This window comes from Cebidichthys violaceus, unplaced genomic scaffold, assembly GCF_023349555.1.
Source record: "Cebidichthys violaceus isolate CVI_PGR_0920_01 unplaced genomic scaffold, fCebVio1.0.p SCAF_1, whole genome shotgun sequence".
NCBI classification, from domain to species: domain Eukaryota; kingdom Metazoa; phylum Chordata; class Actinopteri; order Perciformes; family Stichaeidae; genus Cebidichthys; species Cebidichthys violaceus.
This window is the reverse complement of record NW_027176262.1, coordinates 15,297,844-15,320,942: the sequence shown is the minus strand read 5'-3', so window position 1 is coordinate 15,320,942 and position 23,099 is coordinate 15,297,844. Positions and strand designations below refer to the sequence as shown.

The 23,099-nt window shown below is 42.8% G+C and overlaps 1 protein-coding gene across 3 annotated transcripts in view; it reads left to right on the top strand.

Annotated features, from left to right (window-relative positions):
• Window positions 1–23,099, top strand: part of bcas3 (BCAS3 microtubule associated cell migration factor) — a 333,801-nt gene that overhangs the window by 110,690 nt on the left and 200,012 nt on the right. For all 3 annotated transcript variants that reach the window (XM_068712400.1, XM_068712390.1, XM_068712409.1), the window contains 3 exons: window positions 6,427–6,527; window positions 10,628–10,824; window positions 11,507–11,604. In XM_068712400.1, coding sequence (XP_068568501.1) covers window positions 6,427–6,527; window positions 10,628–10,824; window positions 11,507–11,604 — 396 coding nt within the window. The remainder of the gene's footprint in view (window positions 1–6,426; window positions 6,528–10,627; window positions 10,825–11,506; window positions 11,605–23,099) is intronic.

The window sequence follows — 23,099 nt, the reverse complement described above, 5'->3', positions numbered from 1 at the left end:
CTCTCCTAGTGTCAGCGCGATGAGGACACGTTGGAGTGACGGGCATGCGCCTCAGCTTATTCCACCATTCTCTCTGCCAGCATGGGCAGTGGAACTGGCTGCATAATGAGAGAGATTCATTGCATTAACATTTACATCCAATTAACAATAGCCAGATAACACTGCCGCGTCTCTTTATTCCTCAAACCAACCATGTATGAACCAATGCGAGGTCATGATGCTATAAACATAATTGTTCAGCCCTCTACCCACTACGTGTGCTCCTGCCATTTTCCCTCCGGGTCAACGTCCTAGACACCACCAACACCAGCCGAGTTGCTCTTGGAGTGCAACCTTCCACTTCTGCGCTTTTCACTCGAGCACAAACTCTCCACGTCCTCTTTCCCAGCATGAGTCCCCTTGCCAGCCCTCTCTTCTGCCGTTTCCTCCAGGGCTTGGCAGCTCAACAGAGAAGTGATCCAGGAGAAAGAGTCGATTTGACCTTAGGATGAATTACGGCGCAGCCATACGCCCCTTGTCCAGTTGCCTCTCGCTGAGCGTCTGCATCATGCCGCTGCGAATGAAGCTGAAAAGACACACGGTTCTTACATGCAGAACAAATTGTGCCATCTAGGTCTAATTTACATTGCCTGTACAACAATCACAAGAGAGAACAAGTAGCGAGAGAGGAAATGAAACGAGAAGGTTTTGCTATTAGACAAGAAACAGAAGCACTCTCTCTCTCGCCACTTTCCTGACTATCACTATCAAATAAAGGCAAAAAGAAGTAATCTTTCAGAAACAGAAGAACTGGAAGAGTCAAAGAATGAGGGTAAGGAATCTAGATAAATATCCCCTGTAGCTAATTGGCTAAGTAACAGATTTTGTCTCTGAAAAGGTGACACAAGGCGGAGAGGTGGCAGCGCTTGATTGGCAGGCCATGGTTTCTGGTCTCGTGGCTCTATATTGGATGACCCAGGCTGATTAAAAATGCAGTATGCAGGGAAAGGAATAGGAAGGGGAGTAGAAGGGCCGGGGTCAGGCCAGACCGGAGCCTCCAGGACGGGATGATAAAAGGCAGCAGTGGCGCCACTTCATGGTCACTATCTCCACCTGTCCATCTGTAGCAGCTACTGGCAGCACTCAGCCTCACAGAGGACAGCAACGTGCAGCACTGCCCTGGAGAGATAAGGAAGAAAGAGACACACATTATACAGTACACTCGCAAATAGAGGAGATGCTGTAGTGTGATCTGGCTTAATAAAAGCAGTCTGGAGCCAAGTTGTTAGTGTTTTGGGAATCCTCTATCTATAGCTGAGGTGGAATCACAGGATTCCTGTCTGTGTCTCCAAAAGTACTCATTTGTCTATTCGGCAAGTGTGTGAATGGGTCTTTTTTTCTTCTTGACCAGAGGTGTTAGAGCTGGGTAATAACAGAAGGACTACTCTAATCCCTAGCATAACAGCGTCTATACTTTGATGAATGTGAGGTTTTCACACCCCCATTAGCTACATTCAGACTTTTTGTTCGGAGTGAGGTTTTTTTCGGGGTGCTATTTACCTAGCTGCCCGCAGTATGTTTTCCAACACCTCTTTCCCCTGGCCGCAGAGTTGCTCTGAAGCAAACAAACCGGTGAATAATTTACCACCTGGATATCTGGCTGGCTCCTTTGAGCCTGGCAATGACGACAGCAATAGAGGCTAGGCTTTTTGGCCGCGGCCCTCCCCTCCCTACCTGTCATATAATGTGCTAATTGTGGAGACTGACTGACTGGCTGGCTCGGCCACTCTCTTGGGACTTTGAGGCCCATGACAGGCCAGCCACAGTAGCCTCGTCAATAGATCTAATTGCTCCGAGAGAGGGGCCAGAGTGAAGGCCTTGGAGCATCAGGCGTTTGGTAAAGAGAAACCATGGCGCCATGACTGGGTCAGTAATCAAAGAGAGGCAGAGAAAGGATGGGGTAAGTGTAGCGCTGGCTGAATGAAGGAACTGTCAGTCAAATACGCCTTGAATGATATATAATGACTAAGCTATCCCAGTCTGTCAGTGTGCCAGCACCTATCTGCCAGAGTACTACTCAAAAGAGGAAAGCGAGAAGAGAGGAAAGTGAGAAGAGAGACAGGTGGAGCAGTCGAGAGGGAGCCGAGCAAGTGAAATGTCTGGCAGCCAAGTGTGGCAGGTCAAAGTAGAGAGAGGAAAAATAAAAGACGAACAAAATTAATCTTTAAGAAAAAACAATGAAAGAGATAAAGGTGAACAGAGCGGCCGGCCCAGACAGGCCGGCTGTCCTCTGTCCACCGTGCAGCCAGCTCTCCAGATCTATCCGATTGTTAGCACCTTATCTAGCCCTGGAGATCGGCCTGTCCGGCCCCTGGCCCAAGGCCCCATGAGGTTGGGCTACATCAATACCTAGGCAGCCTTTGTTCTTGTTCTGACTCCCTGCTTCACTGCTTTGGCTAACAGGCCACTGGCTACCAGCCTTTAGCACAGCAAAACACCACTCTCTCCACAGTCAATAGAGACTGTGACAAATACAGATCAGTTCCTCTGCAATGGAGGGACTTTTTCATAATAAGTTCATAATCATCAGGGTTGTTAAAAAAGAAACAGACCAAAAAACAAATGAATCATCTCACTCGTTAACAAGAAAGTTATTATTGTGAGTTGTCTGGAAATCATATTTCATGAATTACAGTTTAAGCTTATCTTTGATGTCAACAAGCATGTGAGTCATGGCTGATTGATCATTTTAATTAAATTGTTCTGCCTTTGCTGGTCAGAAGCATGTCTTATAATTACATAGTCCTTTCTTTCTTTTTTATGATTTGTAATAGAGACACATTCAGAAAATGCAGTCACAGGCAAAACATCATATAACACAGAATCATCCCTCAACCTCCATACAAATACCATAATGTAGAACGTTTTCGGGAAAATCAATAGATATTTATGGTTAAAGTAAGCAGATGAGACTCTCTGTTTTGTGGCTTATCAAGCAGATTAAATGCCAAAGGCATACATGTGCTTCATCACATTAATGCAAAATGTATATAGAAACATGACCATACAGAAACCCTGCCTATTGATTAAAAATGCTGCAAACAAGCAGCCCAGAGATATTAGAGGCAGAGATAGCAGGATGTGAATGGGATGGAAAAAGCTCTGACGGTACACTAATGTATATATTTTCTCACTACATGTCGTCATATTGTCATAAACCAATGTCAAGGACTTATTTTTGATTAACATGAATGGCTTTTTGTATGAATAGCTTATTTCCTCAATGCTGATCCCATGTTTCCATTTTTTTTGTCTTCCTTTTGCAGCAAACACACTGTGCATCACCAGGTAATAGGGAAAGTCTCTTAGTGACAAAGTAAAGGCCAGGACTTATGCACTGCTCCATATGTTAGCGATGGTTCAGTGTGTTTGGTCCGCAGAAGGCTGAGAGTCAGCACATGTAGCAACATGATACAGAGTCATTGTCGGCATTGAGTAGCATATACAAGCATGCGTTTCTGGTACAGCATATAATTTAACCATCATGCCATGTCATGCTAAATCTGTGTTCCACTAACAATATATAACTGGAGCCGCTAAGGCATTTTTATTGGTCAAAATATTCTGTGGATTATTGAATTGATGCACTACCTTCCCCATTACTCTTTGATCATTTCTAAGTAATGCCTTCATGCTTTGCTTATCCTGTGATGTTTCTTTAAACCCATCAAAACACGGCCATTTCTACCGTGCATTCAGACTCTTTTCTTGAGTGCAGTGCAATAAGTTTGCACTTACAAAATGTTGTCTGTGAAATTGCATTGACGTTCTGTCTCTTAAGAGCCAGTAATGAGCATTGTAAAAGCAGAAGGCCAAGTGTCTGGCTATCCGGACACTAAGATGGGTAGATATGACTGTAACTGCTGGGGTCAGTCTGGCTCCTGACACGCACACGCACACGCACGCACACGCACACGCACGCACACGCACGCACACGCACGCACACACACACAGGCACAAGAGAGGTTGTGTCTTTGCTTGACCCGTGCGGATGACCACTAGCTCCCCACACTGGAGCCTGGCTGTGACTCTGGCCATTGAAAGCCCCCCTCCCCACTGGAAACCTGATCCAGCCAGTCCACCAACTGCTTCAGAACATCAATAATTAATTAGGGAACAGTTATTGGCCCCAAGGGTCAGAGAGAGAGAGAGAGAGAGAGAGAGAGAGAGAGAAAGAGAAAGAGAGACAGAGAGAGAGAGAGAGAAAGGGAGGCAGTGGGAGTAAGGGCAGGCGTAAGAACTGGATTGTTGTGATTTAGTTTAATAAGTAACACAACACAGGCTTTGTTCTTCTCTCGTCCACGACACGAGGACCCTTCTGTGTCCCTCTCTCTTCTCTTCAAAATTACAACAAAAAAAATCCGAAAAACAAGCACATCCATCATTCCAAAGAAATAGTCCCTGTGAGAATTTGCTGTTGAGCTTTCATTGACATGTGTTGTTCCGTGCTGTGAGGAACACAAACTGATTTCCATTTGCCCCTTTCATTTTTTTTTATTGTAGTGGAGACAGAACTGTCAGAGATAGACAAATGACTCTAGCTTTAAGAAGTCTAAACAATGTCTTACAACACATTTGATACAACTATTTATTGACAGTAGGAGATTGTTTTGGCCACATTGTCACAACTTTGTTCACATATGTATTGAGTATTCTATTTTAGTCGTATGTCGTGTTTAAACTTTAGTCATTTGACAGAAAATCAATCAGCAATTTTGGAATTGAGTAATCATGTAAGTAATGCAGAAAAGAAGTCCTAAGTCGACAGGTTCCAGCTTCTGTAATGTGCGGATTTAGCTTTGTATCAGTGTAAATTGAATATTTTGGGGTTTTGGACTGTTGGTCAGACAACACAAACAATTGTAAAACATCACCTCGGGCTTTAAGATTTAACAATTAATCAACAGATCCACTGATAATACAACTAATTCTTAGTCATTGTAATGCAAAAAGGTATGTGATGCTTGGATTAGAGAAGGTTTTTTTTGGCCCAATTTAATTAACCAGGATACTGACATGAACATTAAATTTCAATGTCCAGTCGAGGAGCAGGCTGTGAGATATTGTTATTGATAAAGTCTTCCTGATGAATAAATGATTTGATAACTTCTTTCTTTCTACTTTCTCCCTCCCCCTGTTCCCCTGTGTGTCCCATGTCACGCTCTGATGCTTTTATTGTGGAAATTGATTTGACATGTTACACTTTTCTTTTACAAGATTGTCTACAAGTTAAGTTGTTAAGTTGTCTCCACAGCAGTGTTTTTTTTAATTTGTATTAACACTGTGTGTAGTGCATCTATTTCTCTTGGTTTCTGTAGGTGATGCTTTTTTCTGTGGTGGCTGCTCACTCTGCCTACCCAGTCCTCTCAAACCTATTCTTTATTTGTTCAACTTCAATTATACGCTCAGCGATCACTACTTCAGAAGCAGGTGTAAGAACTGTGCAGACCTCATACTTTATAAGGGGAAAGTGTGTGTCGGGGTGAGGTGGGGGTGGCTGTTGGTAAGACAAAGTGTCAAACACCAAACTACCTTCATCAGGGATATATGAACACCTGCCACGTGTGTGAGACTGTGTGTGTGTGTGTGTGTCTGTGTGGACAGAGACAGGAGTGCCTCCTGTGCTCCAGATGTGGACTTGACAAGTTTATTAGCCATTCCTGTGTTAAACAAACCCCATCCCAGAGACAGAGAAAGGACTGATTCTACACATTAGGCCTCATTCTCCACGCCTGCTTATTCAAGCCTGCAAGAGCCCCATCTGTCTCTGGGTCTCTCTGTCTCTGTCACCCTCTCTCTCTCTCTTTATAACACACACACACACACACACACACACACACACGCCACACAGTTTCTCTCTCACACACACACTGTACACTTTATTTTTCACACACACAGTCACGCACCCATATTCCCATATGAGAGAAAGAAAAACATGGGATTTTTGTACTCAAAAAAAAATGGACTGTCATATCTGCCCGTGGCATTAAAAATGAGATTTGGTGCAGTCAGTCATCACATGTAAGAGCTGATATTTGAGCACAAAATAACTGCTGGGACTGACTTCAGCCTACATATATTGGTATCGGCTATCAAAGTCCATAACACACTTTAATGAACTAGTTGTCAGTAATGATTTTCTTTCACAGGCTAATGTATGTAAATAGTTAATGGCAATATGTAATTCCCTACTTTGCTGCCCCAGACCGCTTCAACTTACTGGTATTCCTCTGTGATGGCTTAATGTAGAAATGAAACATGAAATACTTTCATTTTAGAGATGTTTCAAATAGATATTGAACATTGGGGCAAAATATTGCAAGCTTCAAAATATCAAATGTCATTATTGTCATGCCATCATATAATTGTGTGTTTGTGTTTCCTTAGCGATGCCCCCAGGAAGTCCAGGCCCGATCACCCGTCACGAGTCGTCAGACAGCCTGGCGTCGGACCACAGTGGGCAGGAGGATGAGGAGTGGCTCTCTCAGGTCAGACCTCTTAACCAACATTACAGTTACGTTGAGTTAGTCGGTGTCAAGCCGACAAATGAGTGACCTTACCTGACTATCCTCACCTCACCAATCCCACTGATGCTCTGTAGATGGGTGTCACTGATGTTCTGGACGGTTTTAATCCCTCACTGTCCTGGACTGTGCACCTGTCATTCCTGTTTGTAATATTTCCTTTCAGGATGCTTGCTATTGCTCCTCTGTAAAAGGTGATGTGTTTGTTTACCTATGTTGTTAAAGTCACCCAGCTGGTACCTCAAACAGAAAGTGTTGTCCTAGTAAATGTTTATTTATTAGGGCCCAGCACATAGTCAAAGAGCGGTGTAATGAGGGCTGAGCACATAGGCACATGTATGTGTGAATAATGAGCACTGACTGTGAGCAGCCAGTGATCAGAGAGCTTCTTAAACTTTGTGTGTTAACTTAAGGCCACACTTCTGATAGGCTTGTTGCTCAGGTAGGTATATCCATATGAAACATCTCAATTATGACAGCTGGTTAGTAAGAGAAATCCCAATTTTGACCAAATGTACCAAGTAACTCAAAACATTAACTTTAAGACTTTTGAAGCAAACAGCTGTTTTTTTAGCAGGGACTTACCGTGCTCCCATCCAAGGGGAAATGTAAATATTTAAGATTAAAGCAGCTCTAATCAATATTTTACATAAATGAAGATCAAAAAGTGCAGCGATGAGCCCACAGATTGTTGTCATCATCACCCTCAGTTGTATAGGTTTTGTAAGCCTCTTTGGCCTCTTCTTCATTATTGCGGTGTTTTGGCCTCGACTGCTCTCTCATTAGAGTTTTGTCCAACTGCAGCAGAAGCTGTCAGCTGGAAAAGCTCTCATAAACCCACTGGGAATTATCTTCCCCACACTAAACAGCAGGCAGACAAATTAAGAGATGAGCTGGTGAACATAGTGGAGCATTTAGCAGCTATAGACTCGCTATAGACTACTTCACTCGGGAGCTGGTAGAGACCAAAACAGAAATAAAATATCAGACTTACATTTATTCAAATGAATGCTTATGTTACTCTGTGTCCGGCTACTGTTTGCTAACACACTAGCCAACCACTTTATACGGTTGGCTTGTTCCGCTGCCTCCAAGTTGCCAAACTGCATTGATTGCAGGTGTAAGGCATTATCTGGATTTTGAAAACTTTGAAATTTTGGAAGACAAAATTGCATTGTTACCAAGTGAAAAGCAGGCCTGCTGATATAAACTTCAAATACCCAATCTGTCACTGCAAGGATTCTGTCTACCGTTACATTCTCTTCTCTATTTATGTTTGCACAACATATTTGGATCCTAGTTCTTTGGACTCACACACATTTACTATAAGACTACGTACTTTGTGGCTTCTTCCTAGACACAAAAAGCATCCTACATTGTGCTGAAATGTTCACGATATTTGTTCAGGCCATGTTAAGAAGACCCACACACCCTGGTCTTTTCAGCTTGGTTAACCCTCAATGCACTCATCTCTGGTGTCGGCAGGTAACCCACTACATTTTCACCATCAATAATTCCACTGCATGCATAATTGATTGGTTAAAATGCACCCCACTTAGCTTGAAGAGGCCCTCGTCCATATCAGCCATGATAGCTTGCCAGGAGCAAAACTATCCATTGCACTAACCTAGATTTTTGGCAACTTCCTGTCAGAGCAGTGGTAGTGATGTGTTCCTCAGTGGTTGGAGATGTAACAGTACAGCTCTTTATACCTTAGCATGCTCCTAAAATGGTGTGGTACCAGCTCTTGAGAAACAGTTCAGTCTATCAACGGCTTTAGGATCAAAGTACCAAAGCAAAATAAAACAAAGGTGTATAGATCAGGTAGACAGGGTAGTTTTCCAATCCTTCCAAATGTTTTGGAAAGATTAGGACATATCAAGCACAAGAGGATTGTGAAATGCTGAATACATATAGGCTATGTTGAATTAGAGTCTGAGTACTGCCTTGTGGATTTCATTAAATCATATCAGTGGCCTTCATTAGATTATCAGCAGGCATTTTGGCGTTGAGTTGGGATTTTGGATTGATTGGCTATCCCCTAATGAAATGTGAGGTTTTCCTCCATGTCACTGCTTTAGCTTGCTGTGACATTGTGCCATTTGCTGCCTGTCATTGTTAGTTGCTCTTCAGCTGGCTGTCAGTAGACAACGGAACCTCCTGTCCTTACACCTCCAGACCACCTCAGGTCTCTACATCTGTCAATTTTGCTATACTTTACTATACTATAAGTATCACAGCCCTAATACATACTGCCACAGCCTAACAACATAATGCCTACCTGCTTGTTTAACAACTTCTGAAATTGCCAATTATTACATAGCCAAGAGTTTGACATTCACTTGTTGTGTGCTGTTTTTTCACCCCACCTTTGAGTATCGCTTCCTAAACAGGAATATCATTTTTTTTTTTAAACATAGTCGGACGACCCTTTGTACAACCTAATTAATTTGAAGCATGCAAAGACCTTTCCAATCGTTGGACCACTCAGCTAAAACCACCGTCAATGCATGCACCTGGCATAGGCAGTAAGGGGAATTATGTGGCAACATGTCATCGGCTCTGTTCGTTGAGATGGGACGGGGAGGGGGTTCATGGTTGACACTGGACTGTAACATCTGGGACTTCCATCCTACTGCAAAGAGAACCCACTGGCAGCTGTCCAGTTATGCGGCTGGGCGTGACATTGATGGTGTTAACTGGCAGACACACACACACACACACACACACACACACACACACACAAAGTTACAATCCTCCTACTTCGTTCTGTGGCCTAATTTGCACAGCTGTGACAGACTTCCTACATCTAAGCCTGTATATGCATACATGTGTATAAACCCAGAAGAATTAAGAGAGTGTAAGCTCTCACTCTTGTCTGAGATGTTGGCACCTGGTAGCCAGAGATGGAGCGAGACTGTGAGTTCTGGGCTGAGGTGAGAGACTAACACGTACGAAGTAAAGATAATGAAATGTGAACAGTGAGACACCAAGTGGCGTGTTAAGTGCTGCAGGGAGTTGAAAAGTCAAAGTTAGCGTGGGAGAGCAGTGAAAAGTGGGAGTGTAAGCCAGGAGATGGTTAGTCAGTACATTCAAGGCAAAGAGGAGATGGAGAATGGAGCAGGCAGTAATAGTCCGAAGTTTGAGTCACCCACTGCGTATCCCTCTCTTATCCTACTTTCAGCCAGCATGAGTGCCACTCAGCTCAGGCGCCCCTGGACCGCCTGCCACGACAGCGCCGTCTTATTCTCCCAGTAGGCCTCACCTCAGGCTCGCTGCCATGCTGTTGCTAGTGTCACACTTTTATTAACCCTCTGGGAAGGCTTCCCATCATGTCGCCAGCACTCCCAGCAAACACAAGACCCTGACGACTTCTGACAACATCCTCAGTCTTTTTAGTGGTGCAAGAGTACAGCGAGCTTTTAGTTGGATGTCATGTAACAGAGTTCATGTGAGTACTGTATAGGGTGAGTATTGGTGGATAGATTGACACCAAACTACCATGTCAAATCCACTGAGGGTGACTCCTCAGGATTACTTCCAAGGACTATATCCTTGACTAACTGCCAATGGATTCGTAGAGGTTTAAGAGAGATGCAGATGTGTTTTGGGTGGAAATGTAGGTCTGTTTGTCATTTCGACGCGCAGAACTCCAGTTTGATAACTTGACGCACCAGATGGCGTGTTTACACACTGGACAGAGCCGTCATTGGAAACAGTTTGGAAAAGGGCAGGCACTTTCCAAAAGTACCTGGTGATTGGATGAACCATCTGTCAATAAAACTCTTGACGAAGCCAGTCCGGAGATGAGCAAAGACATCATTTCCATGGAGAAAAGCCTTCAGTGTCATTTTTTTGCTCTTCTTTCAATGAAGAAATGATCTCCAGTTCAGATGTAACTGAAGCTGCCAGTAGCTCTTCACAGGACGCTCACTGGTCCGGTCACTAACACATTACTTGAAGCCTTTTTTTGTGATATGTGATCCTGTGATTCTTGCGTGATTTCATGATCACAATACATATTTCTCTCCTCTCCTTACTAACCTTTCCCATTGTATTCTCAGGTGGAAATTGTGACCCATACAGGGCCTCATCGGCGACTGTGGATGGGCCCCCAGTTCCAGTTTAAGACCCTTCACCCTTCAGGCCAGACCACAGTCATCTCCTCCTCATCCTCAGTGCTTCAGTCCCAGGGCCCCACTGATGTCCAACAGCCACTGTTGGACTTTGACACAGACGACCTGGACCTACACAGCCTGAGGTACTTAGAAACTATCAATTAGAATACACCCTGTAGTATTGTTTTTATACAAAAGAGGTTTACCAGAAATTATCCTTACAAGAGCATGTATAAATATACTGTTGTCATAATCGTATATTTCACCACAATTATCACTCAAGTGTAGGCATCACTAAAACAACAATCTCAGAACCCATCGGCTGTGGGTCTGAAGACTGATTAGCCTTTGGGGCCAAGGGGTTCCGGTTCCTTTTCCAAATGCTGCTTATTGTTTACAATCATATTAGCAATTGACATTAGATACAATACTGGAATTGAGAAGTAGCCAGTTTTAATTCTAATTCTAATTCTAACCCCACAAAATAACAAAATCATTGTCAGACGATAGCCGATGGGTTCCGAGATTCCATTTCGGCCAATGCATTCCGCCTTTTTAGCGCTCCAAGCGGACTGTTAACCTGTATTTAATCAAAGCTTGCTCGGACGTGATGAGTCATCGGAAACCAGACTAAAATCCGAAACCAGAACATTTCCAAAACAAAAATCTTTTCCCGTTGCCTACAGATCCTACATGAGAGTACTAAAACAACAACTCACATCTCCCCCCATGGGTTCCTGGAACCAGATCCAGTCAAACAGGCATCTGGGGCCCTTAGATGTCACTGTATGTGTGTAGTAATGTACATATACTGAATGTGTGCAGAATCCAGCCGGTACGTTCAGAGCCAGTCAGCATGCCCGGCTCATCACGGCTGGTGGCAGATCGTAGAGGGCAGTCCAACCTCATGGACACAGGATCAGGTAGGAATCTTTTTGGCTTCTCCCTGGTGTATTTGAATACAACCTCATTACATTGCTTCCTCTATTTCATCCTTCTCCTACCTGTTTCAATTAGATGTAGTTCATTCTACTCCATCTACCTTACTGCAGTCTCTCATTGTGTCACAACGTGGTGCTGTCTATGTGGTCCATGTTTGAGTCATGTTTAGGTATATCTACATTCACAGTCAACGCTACACATTTTCATAAAAAGACAGTGTCTAAGACACTAGCAGCAGGTAGCAGTGGATGCCGTTCTTTTCCTACTTGACATTTACACTTCCTGTATTGACCTCTCTCAACCACATCGACTGACAACTGAAGTCTCAGTGTTACAATAATGTTTAATGAGGCAATGGAAAAGAAAACTAAATTGTCTAAATGTGCCTGATTACAGTTAATAATAATAAATAATACATTTTATTTGTATAGGTAGTCAAATACACTTTACATGGTAAAAACAGAAACAATAGAAATAATTACAATAGAAACAAAACAGATAAATAACAGTAAGGAACCACATGAAAAAAGTTGTACGAGTTTTACCATCTTACCTGCTTTACATGTTCTAACCCTCCCTGATTGGGAGGACTTAAGTTACTTTGGGGAAAGGGATGCAAAGGGAGTGACACTGCTAAGACTGTTAAACTGCAAATGTTGTCATCATCAAATATTATACATTGTTTTCCCATCTGAGAGGCCATTAAGAGATTTGGTGTATGACTTGTTTCGAGTTGTAGCTAAAAGAAGTCTGCTCCGCTCAAATCGCAGCCGAAAAATATGAGTCAACTCTAAAATAGTTCAAAAACTACATTTTTGCTTTTCAGCTATAATTACCTTATTATTCACTCTGTTATTTAAAACGCAGCCCTCTTGCTTTGTATAATGCTTATATGTTATTAGTCAGCATGATATCTACTAAGGAGCTCGTATTGGGAATACTAATCTGTGTGGGAAATCTCAAAATTCCTGTTGTGTGCTCATTTGCCCCGTGTCAGCAGAGGTTGTTAAAATGTACACTAACATCACAGTGTCACACAACATCCTCCAACATGTCTAATTTGTCATAATTGTATTAAACATGCTTGATAATACATTAGCAGCGTTCCTACTTTGAAATGAACGTTTGTATGGGAAAACAATAATCTATAATTATAATTTATTCATAGCCTGAGCATATTACTGCCTACTCTGATTACTATTTCATGTACTCTGTTGACAACGTTCAATGGTAAAGGGTTTTCCTTTGCTGTTGTCTAACACCAGCAAAATCGCATCCGAGTGGATTATAAGTAGTCAGTCTTTTAGCCATTCAGCAGCTTTGCTGAGTCCCACCATGCAGAGCTGTGAGTGTTGTACCGCATCCATGTTGTTTTCCTTCCTATTGTTGTGTGCTTCGTGCCCTTATTCTGTAATTAGATAGACTGTGATTGTTTGAATAGGCCTGTAAAGTCTATCAGCCATCGAATACGATGGATTTAGTTTCAAGTGATTTTGATGTCCCTCTACATGTCTCCTTTAATCCAATCACACACAGATGAGAGGATTTCCCCTTCAAAATATGTCTTTTACTCTCAAAGTATAATGCTGTTACATGGGTCTTGTGAATGTGTGTGTATGTGTGTGGGGATTATGCCTGGTATTTACTGCCAGTGTGGGTGAGGGAACCATCACTTATTGCGTGACATTATATCCTGTTGCCTTTTGTTTGATAAAAGAGATACAGGAGCGCCTGTGGCGTCTGTGGCATTATCTGCTGTGTCTTGTGACAGAGACTTCACTCATCTGATCTGCCCTCACACTGACAGATTGCCAGCCCTGGCTTTTTTCACTTGGGTGTCAACAAATATTTACAGCTTCTGTCACAAATAGTTTCACATATCTGGTAGGATGTTTTTCTTCTCACCCTTGCTCTGCTTTTCAACACATACCAAGAGGTGCTTTGCAGCACACACAACTGTAATAATCACATGAACGTAGATGTGGTTTGTTTACCACATTTGTTATTTTCAACTGAACACTGACTAGTTTGGACATAGATTGTATAACTGATAAGTTTGGTTTTAATTAGATATTTGATGCTGTAAAAAGGGGGTGTAGTGTCATGATTGACAGCTGCAAGTGAGTGCACTTATCGAGTAGCCGGAGGCTCGAGAATTGTATAAGAGAGAAGATATAGCTTTAACTTTCTGTAACGGTGATTGTTATAAACATAGACTGTATAAATTGTTAGCTAGCTTAGCAACATCTACATTGACAATAAGATTCAGTGTCAGTAGACACATAGATGACGTTTCTGTAATACGAATCGTGAGTATGTGTCATAAAACATGCATCAATTTGATCATAAATGTATTTATAGAGATAGCCAAACAGCTATCGTGGTGCTAACATCAGTTAAGTAAAGCAGCTTGGTGGCTTCAACACTAACCAGCTGTGCTGTGCTTCGATTGGGTCGGCAAGGTGTATGGAAATAAATCATAAATTGAGAAGATTAGTTTTGGATGCTGCCTGATACACAACAACAGCGTAATCCAATATGGGTTAATTAAGGTGCAAGTAAATGAAAGCAGTTTCTGGATTGGTAAAGGACACAATTAGTTTTAGATGTGCATATTACCTTATTGTCCACATAAAGCTGAACACAACATTCAGAATAAATTGAGGAAAGATCATTAATAATAATGTGGGAAAAAATGAAGTGGACCCAGAGTTGAGCCTTGAGGCACGCCTTGTTCTTGTACTAATCAGATTTGCTTTCTTGAATGGCAACACATTGTTTTTCAAATACTTTTGCCACAAAACAAATACTCAAAGTTCAAGATCATTGTCACCTTTCTGCAAGGCAGTGATTTGTGAACATTTTCATGTGGCAGGTATTTCACGAGTTGATAAATAGATGTTAAAGAGTTCACAAAAAAAGCTACATAAGGATGTGGGACGATTCAATAGCATGACCACCACTCCCTTTTGGATCAAGGCACTCTGGACCTCAACAAGTGTTATCACTGCTTGATGGATGACATATTTATTTATTGCAGAATTGATGTAATATATGTGCCCCAAATTTAGGTTATACAGTATACTTAGTTATTTGTTCTTTTCCATGTGGGTTTTGATTACAATTTTCGTTTTCCATATTGAAATATGTCTCAATAGAGACTAGAGTGTGCTACTTCAATAATTCTATATATTTTTTGTGTTTGTTATCAGTAAATTAATAAATGAAGCTTATAGCAATATATAATTGCATTGTGCCTGTATGATTCATTAATATTTCCAAGGCAAAGGTAAAGGCTGACCAGTGGGACCAAGTAGTTAAATGTTTCACCAGTTAAACTCCATCATCAGACCTACACTTTCTTTCTCCATCGTCTCTATCTGTACCCTTCCGTCTGCCCAAAATCATATTTGTGGTTCTTCTGTCTCCAGCCGTGTCCTCTGTGTTTTCAGTTTCTTTAACAACTGGTTCAGAGCAGAGAGAGCCAGGCGGAGGGATGGAGGTGATGCTTATCAGTGTGCATGTGTGTGTGCGTAAGGAGGGTTCATTGTTGTGTCCTGCCACTGCCATGGCGCCGCCTGTTATCACACACACACATCACTTTTGTCTCACCCCGTGAGGAACACGCCTGTGTGTGGCACAACTATCCAAAATAAGTTTAAAAAAAAAAATAAGTGGTTTCTTTTAATTAAAAATCAAATTAAAATCAAAGTATGTGCATTCCCAGTTGTGCTAATAAGAACACAGTGAAACCTGATAACTGGCACAAAGTTGTTGAATTGAGGTTGACACCTTTCTGAGTGTGTTGTAGCCCTTTAGGTTTAACTGATGGTAGACTTTGATAACGGCAACATTTTTGGGATTGAAGCCATCAGAGAGTGATATTTAATTCTTTCAGATTCATTAATTTTTATGCCAGTGATTCCTGCAGTATATCGCATCGGTTCCACAGAGGGATGGGAGAGAATTCAGTATGATCGGATATCCACTTGAAGTGGAAGCATACCATGATGACATGAACATGTCATGTCATCAGAGTTTTGTGTGATGTCATAAATGACAGTTGAATGTGATTTATTGCGTTAAACATCAGTTTGTGTGTTTAATATTTAATCTTTTATACATATAGGACTTGTGAAATGTGTTTATATATGTGAGTAATGAGCTTTCACAGACTACGCTATACTACGATACTGTAGACACACACTGCTAATAAAGTGGTTTAAGTGTGGCCGACTCGTGTCTTCCAGTAAAAGTGTTTCCTTCAGAGTCCTCAGGCCCAGTGAAGCCATAAAGCTGCAGCTTTCCCTACAGTGACTCACTTACAGTCAGTCAGTCTCCCCGGTGTCTGCTCCCATCTTATCTCAACCCATACACTCTGCTTATCTCTGCCTTCCCCGAGGTGATGGGACGCCATCTGCATGGAACACACACACACACACACACACACACACACACACACACACACACACACACACACACAATGTATGCTGTACAGCGCTTCCAGTCATGGCCTCTTGACTCAGCATATCTGTCTGAATGGAGGGGACAGAGGAGCCCAACACCAATGCTACTGTCTCACTTTCCACCAGCTGCAATATACAGGATCAATGTGTAGCTGTAATCAATACCCCCTATCTGCACCCCAAGCCTGCTTTGGTGTGTGTGTGTGTGTGTGTGTGTGTGTGTGTGTGTGTGTGTGTGTGTGTGTGTGTGTGTGTATATGTGTGTGTGTGTGTGTGTGGGGAGGCGGATTCAGTCCTAGACTACACAGTGGCATTTTGTGGCCCAGGACGTCATATCTAGAAAGAAAGAAAAGGAGACAGACCTGAAAGAGAGATAACACTGCAAGACTGAAAGAAAGAGTATTTAATCCTGTGTGCACTGATAAATCTGCCAGTCCCCCTCTACACTGCTGGAGTTGTGTTTTGACTCTGCAAAGAGAGCCCCCCCTGCTCCAAAACAGGAAATAACAACAGAACCTCCTGTCCGCAGCATCAGCCATTTTGTTGTTTTGTTGTTGTCATCTTCAGTGTGTGTGTGTGTGTGTGTGTGTGTGTGTGTGTGTGTGTGTGTGTGTGTGTGTGTGTGTGTACTTAGGTCCCTGTCTTTGTCGCCACATCTCACTGTTTGTCTCCGTCTCCATTTGTGTGTGTGTGGTTTATCTGTGGCGGTGAATCAGTGATAGTGTGTTAGCTGGCGGCAGAGCAGGGTGAGATGGAGCTGGGTTATCACAACAAGCTGAAGACACTTTAGAGCTCCTGGACTTTGGCACTGGTCTGTGTGTGTGTGAGTGTGTGTTGGGGTTAAACACATACACTAGTTTACATGTATGACCAGTATAGGATTCAGATTTCCTTTTCATTCTCAGAGAAAACTGTGAATGACAGCTTTAGGAATCGTTTAACTGAGACCTTTAATCCAAAACGCACTACTGGCCTACTCAGTTGAACCACGACGTGTGTATCTATCTCTGGTCGGCCTGCATGTGTACAGACGTGTGTGTGTGGGTGTGTGTGTGTGTGTGTGTGTGTATACTGTAGGGTTGCCCTTGTGACTTCAGTCTAGCGTGTGTCAGTCCATTAGCAGCATCCTGTAAAACACTGAGTTAATCAGTGTGGGATCAGCAGCTATCAGCCATTAGCCACATCCACCCCACATTATCACAGCTCACTTACCTTCTCCCACTCTGTTGGATGGTGTGTATGTATATTTGTGCATAGACCCCTGAACGGTCTATTATTTCATTTTATTGAATCATTCATAACTTTAAAATAGATTTAGCTCTCTGCTAGTGTTATTTACCCCCACTTCATCGTGGGTCTGGCCTGGGTGTCGGACTAAAAAAGTGTTCCGTTACTCTATACTCACATGTTTGTTTCAGTGTGTCCCCACCCCATCCACTAAATTCTTTTGCTAATATTTTGCAAGTTGTTAGTCGGACTAACAACGAGCAGCGCACAGAGAAGGTCTAGTCTTGGCCTGGATAACCGCTGGCTACCCTGGAACCCCAGAACTATAGCCCCTTGCCCCCAGAGGCTTATTGTTGTCAGTCACAATGCCAATGGGTTCCAAGATCTCTGAGTGTGTTCTCTGCTGAGCAGCATTGTTCGAACATACATTCCCTCATTTGATGTTTGGATAATGTTGGTGGAGAACACTGTCTACCGTGAAGCTCCAAAAGCTACCAGTCGGTTCATTGTTCAAGTGATTCGCCAAGCATCACTGCCAAACATTCCTGTTTGTTCATGTCGTTGTAAAGTGAATGGGACATTTTATAGACAATTTTTTACCAGTTATCAATTCACCGTGGAATAATTATTGGATTCATCTATAATGAAACATAGTAATCCTAATTTGAATCAGTATGACTCTTCAGATGTCCTCACTAGTGTTAAAAAAGTGTTAAAACTTGAGTTTATAATTATGGTTAGAATAAATACTGCAGTCAATACAACATGCTTAGGATGTCTTTTATGGCCACATCAGTGTTTTCACACATTGTTAGCCCATTTACTACAAATCATTCCCATCTCTGCTGACCCTGTTTCAATGCACACCATGATGTGTAAACTGGTTTCTTTAATTCTAGGCGGTCCGTTTCCTTGTATTCACTCTGCAGTATCATTCAAGCTATTGAATGTGGGATGGAATAACTCTCACAAGAATAATCTGAAACATGATTTGGATAGAGCCGTTGATTAAAGTAGAAGTCTCTGCAAATACATATTTATACCATCACGAAATGAATGGAAACCAATGGCTGCCTTGAAGTTAAATACAATCTCAAACACTACAGCATGCAGTGGTCAAATGTCAGTTGCTTTTCAAAGCACGCATGATTGGTAGTCACTGAACTAAAACCTGCAACAGCACTGGAATGTCCCAGCCATTCTTTTATGTGAGTGTGGGTGTGCATGCGTGCACCTGTTAGCATCCCCAACACAGTGCCCCCTTATTCCAGTGACCCACCAATTCTTTACCACCATCAGCACCACCCTGAGGCGCGAAGGGGGTTTCCCCTGCTTTGTTGTTCCCACAGAGGCTGGAGGAGAATGAAAAGCCATCTTCTCCTCCCTTTCCTCTCCTCCCCGTCATACTTGAGCAGCCATTTAAAAGACTAGGCACCTGTGCTGTGGTATTTTGTCTCTCGTTCTTTTTCTAATACACACATACCCCAGTAACCTATACCCCACAATTACCTGCCAGCCACATAAAGGGCCCTTGTATTTTTGTGCCATAGTGGCCACACTGACAACAGTGATCGCGCAGGCCAGAAAGATGCCTGGCCATCCGATCTCTTCTTTAAAGACAAATACCCTCATTTCCCGTGCCCCCCCCCCCCCTCCATTCCTCCTCTCCTGATTTTAGTTTCATCAATAGGCACCTTTGTCACCTTGTTGCCACTCTAACCCGCACCCTCCCACCCCCCACCCATCCTGTCCATCGCCTCAGGGTGTGTTTGGTGACCCATCGGTTGGTGACAGGACGTAACAGCAGATCTCAACAGTCATCACAGCTCCTTTTTGTTTTGTCATCACCAGCGATCAGGCAAAGGTAGGGAGGAACAGCGATGATCTGCTGGGAAATCTGGAAGGACGGAAGCAGAGTTAAGACGAGTAACGCAGGCGACACATTTATATATGGTTTTCCTGCTGCTCCTGGAATTCCTGGAATAGCTCTTGGTATTTTGAAATGCCTATTCCAGACGGAGATCAATGTCTCTGTGGAAGTCAGAGAAGAACAGGGACTGCAGCTCTATAGTTAAGAACTGGGATTCCTTTGGAACTCTGTGGATATCATTTAATTCTCTGGGGAATTCATAATGTATTGTTCCCAAGGTGAAACTTGTCTAAAAGTAAAAGCACTGCTGCTTGAACACAACAAAATACACCACCAGCACCCCACATACACTCCAGTACACACACACAAAAGCAGGTTTCTAATTAACCGTTGAGCAGCTGTTTGGAAAGCGAGTGAATGACCTGAAGTCACTGAGGGCCATGCAACACATGTGGGATGATCATGGCAGTTTGCTCAAACACGGTGTGAAGGGAGTGTTTCTTTCCACCTGTCATGTTACAGGCCTCGAATCAAATCAAATAAGCATGCATCCTAATGTTATTGTTGATTTGCCAAAACCATGCACAATGTTAATATGGACCGTGCATATTTGTAGATATGAAGCTAACACATTTGGCATTAGCACATTTTACAGTAATGTAAATTATATCCATTTGAAGGAATCAGGATCAAAGTTGCAAGTCTGGCTTGAAATGCAAAGTTTCACATATTTATTTTCACACGGATTGCGGTTCTGAACACATGGTTATCATTGTGAGTTGAAAACAAATTTAAAATGCAATAATTGGTTAGATCTAGAGTAAGTATGTGTCCTACTAGTCTCCTTTCAAAACAAACTTTTCATATCTTCATCACTCGGAGGGTTTCCAGGTTTTCAGATAGTTTCTTTGATTGATTAATCTGTTGATGAGTCACTAATGGAGCTAGAGAAAAAATGGTCGCCACAAGTCTTTAACCCTTTAACATCCAACTTTCCCCCCGTTTCTTCCCGATCAGCTTTAATGTTGAAGTACATTTCAAACAGTCTGACAGTATAATGTTTATTGTGCTTGTTCCAGCTTTTCATTGAAGCTAGTTGATGTTTGCACAGAGCAAAATATTTAATGTTTTCAAAAGGGACCCTGCTGCTCCGAATCACCCAAGCTTCGGTCCACAAGGACCGCCTAAATACACTTTAACTTTAGGATCTTCAGTAAATGACAGAAATTATTTTTTTGTTAGCTGATAAGTCAACTAACTATCAGCACGACTCGTAACCAAGTCAAAAAGAAGACAGGCGGTCTACATTTCAATATTTCTTCCTCCTATGTCCTTTCCATTTTCTGTTTTCACTCCTTGTATCTCCTCTCTGAGATTTATCGTTTGCTCACTCCTAAGACTTCAGGAATTGCGTTAGCTTGCATGTGTGAGTGTGTGAGGCTTCGGGGACGAGGACGGGGATGGTTCTGCCACATGTAGGGATTTATGGAAAGTGTGTGCGTGACTGAGAGATCAGGGAATGACATGGATTGATATGGGTGAGTGCTGATCAGGTTTTTTGCTGCTGTTATCAGTCTGTCTGTCTGTCTCTCTCTCTCCATCTGTCTCTCTCTCCCTCTCTCCCTCCCTCTCTCTCTCCCTCCCTCCCTCTCTCTCGCTCTCTCGTGTATTTTTGTGTGTGTGCACTTATAATCTGTAAGAGATGGAATGCCCTCCAGCATCAGTGTTATACAGCCATTGCATGTGTGCTCTGTGCTTCCATGTGACTGTGTGTGTATGTGTGTGCGACTGTGTGTGTGCGACTGTGTGTGTGTGTGTGTGTGTGTGCGTGTGCGCAGTGCCAGAGGGCAGTGAAGACTGAGCAGCTGCTCTTTATAGTGACTGAACGGACACCAATGTGTCGGGCATCTGCCATGCGTTCACCCTACCGCCTACCCACTGAAGTGTGTGTGTGTGTGTGTGTGTGTGTGTGTGTGTGTGTGTGTGTGTGTGTGTGTGTGTGTGTGTGTGTGTGTGTGAAAGTGAGAGAAGCTGTGTTGGTGTGTGTCATCATGTAATTCTCCAGCAAGTTCATAATAGCAATTATAATACTGTAGAGGAGTATAGATTTATGTATCTTTAATTTACATGATGGTTATGAATGTGTGTGTGTGTGTGTGTGTGTGTGTGTGTGTGTGTGTGTGTGTGTGTGTGTGTTTGTGTGTGTGTACATACACCAGCTGCTGAGACAGAGGATCATGTTTTTCATGTTCATGTCCAGTGTGAAAACACTCACACATGTGCACACTCACATGTTACAGAGTGGCGCTGTGTCCCAGTGCGAGGGGGGCGGGGTTTGCTGTTGGTGCCACCCTTTCATTCCCGTGACCTCAATCTGCAGCGGGCGCCCTGCCAGGCTGGCCGTCCCTCCGTCTGCCGGGCCTGACATAACTTTCAAGATGTGAAGGGGAAGTCGTGGCCCAGCAGTAACCTGACCTCACACACACTCTGACACACACAGGCGCTAACCAGTCTCATCGTTATGCACTCAGAGTTCTGATATGAAACAGAACAATAAAACAGACACTCGAATAATGAGGCCTTTCCTTTGTTTTTATATTGTTTTAAGTTTATTTATTTATTATTGTCATTCCATTTTGGACTGTTGGTCTACCTGTTTACATTTTATGAACTAAACAATGAATCGTTTCACTGCAAAAAATAATATTGAAATGAAAAATAGTGCAGCCCCATTTGGCTGAAAACAATATGAAACTGTTTTTTTGCAAGTTGCATCACTAATGCATGACACTGCCATCAGGTTTCAGGGTTTTATTTTTTCAGTGTCATTTTAACATTAAGGAGCGAGATAAGAGGGGATCTGAATCACGCAGTGTGCTTCCCCCTGTCCGTCTCTTCAAACAGACATTGTTATCCAACTCCTCACTCATTGCCCAAGTAGATGATTTTAAGCCCCTACACCTCATTTGTCCAAACACACACACCCACACACACACACACACATGTTTACTCAGCACGTCAGTCAAATTTGAAATGAATGGTCTTTGCTGATGACATACATCCATTAACACGTGTTCCTAGAAATGTACAATCCCATTGTGCAGTTTGAGTCGCCTTTCAAATATCATAGCTTGGTTTTCGTGTTGTTGCCCATTGCCATATGGACCTATCAACGGTGCTGGACAGGGTGGATGCCATCCTAACTTAAGATTCCTGACCTAAAACAAGATGTTTTTCTAAATGCGGTTAGGAAACATGTTTCTGTAACAGCAAACATCCTAAATGACGTCCTAAAATAGTAGTACGAAGTACTAATCAGATTTCAGACTAAGTGTCTCTAATGATCCCTGCTCATCATCAGCTTTATTCAGATGTAACTGAAAACACCTGTGTGGGTGTGTATGACCTATAATTTAGTGACGCAATGCAGTAGATTAGGACATTTAAAAAAACCACTGCATCCTTTCAACAAACATATTGCTGAACACATGGGTTCCTGTATGTCTTTAGTCTTTTAACACTGGAGCAGTTCCATCACCCTGTTTTCTTTTTTCCACATCTCTCCCTTCACACAAAATCACCAAGGACAAACACAACACTTTGTCATCACGAGTGACACATCTCTCTCTTGATTCGTCATCATTGCTCATCTTCCTTCCATCTCTTCCTCTTTCCTTCTGTCCAACTCTCTCCTCCATACTTTCCTCTCCCTCTCTCTCTGACACTAACCCTCTCTGACAGTGTCTCCATGCTGTCGCGCACTAATCCACCTCTGAGAGGTGTTAAAGCACTTACACACACACACACACACACGTGCGCGCACACACACACACACACGCGCGCACAGCGTCGCTCTAGATCCCGTAAGGTATCGATCTGCCGTCCCGCTCACTCTAATGGGATTCTTTACACC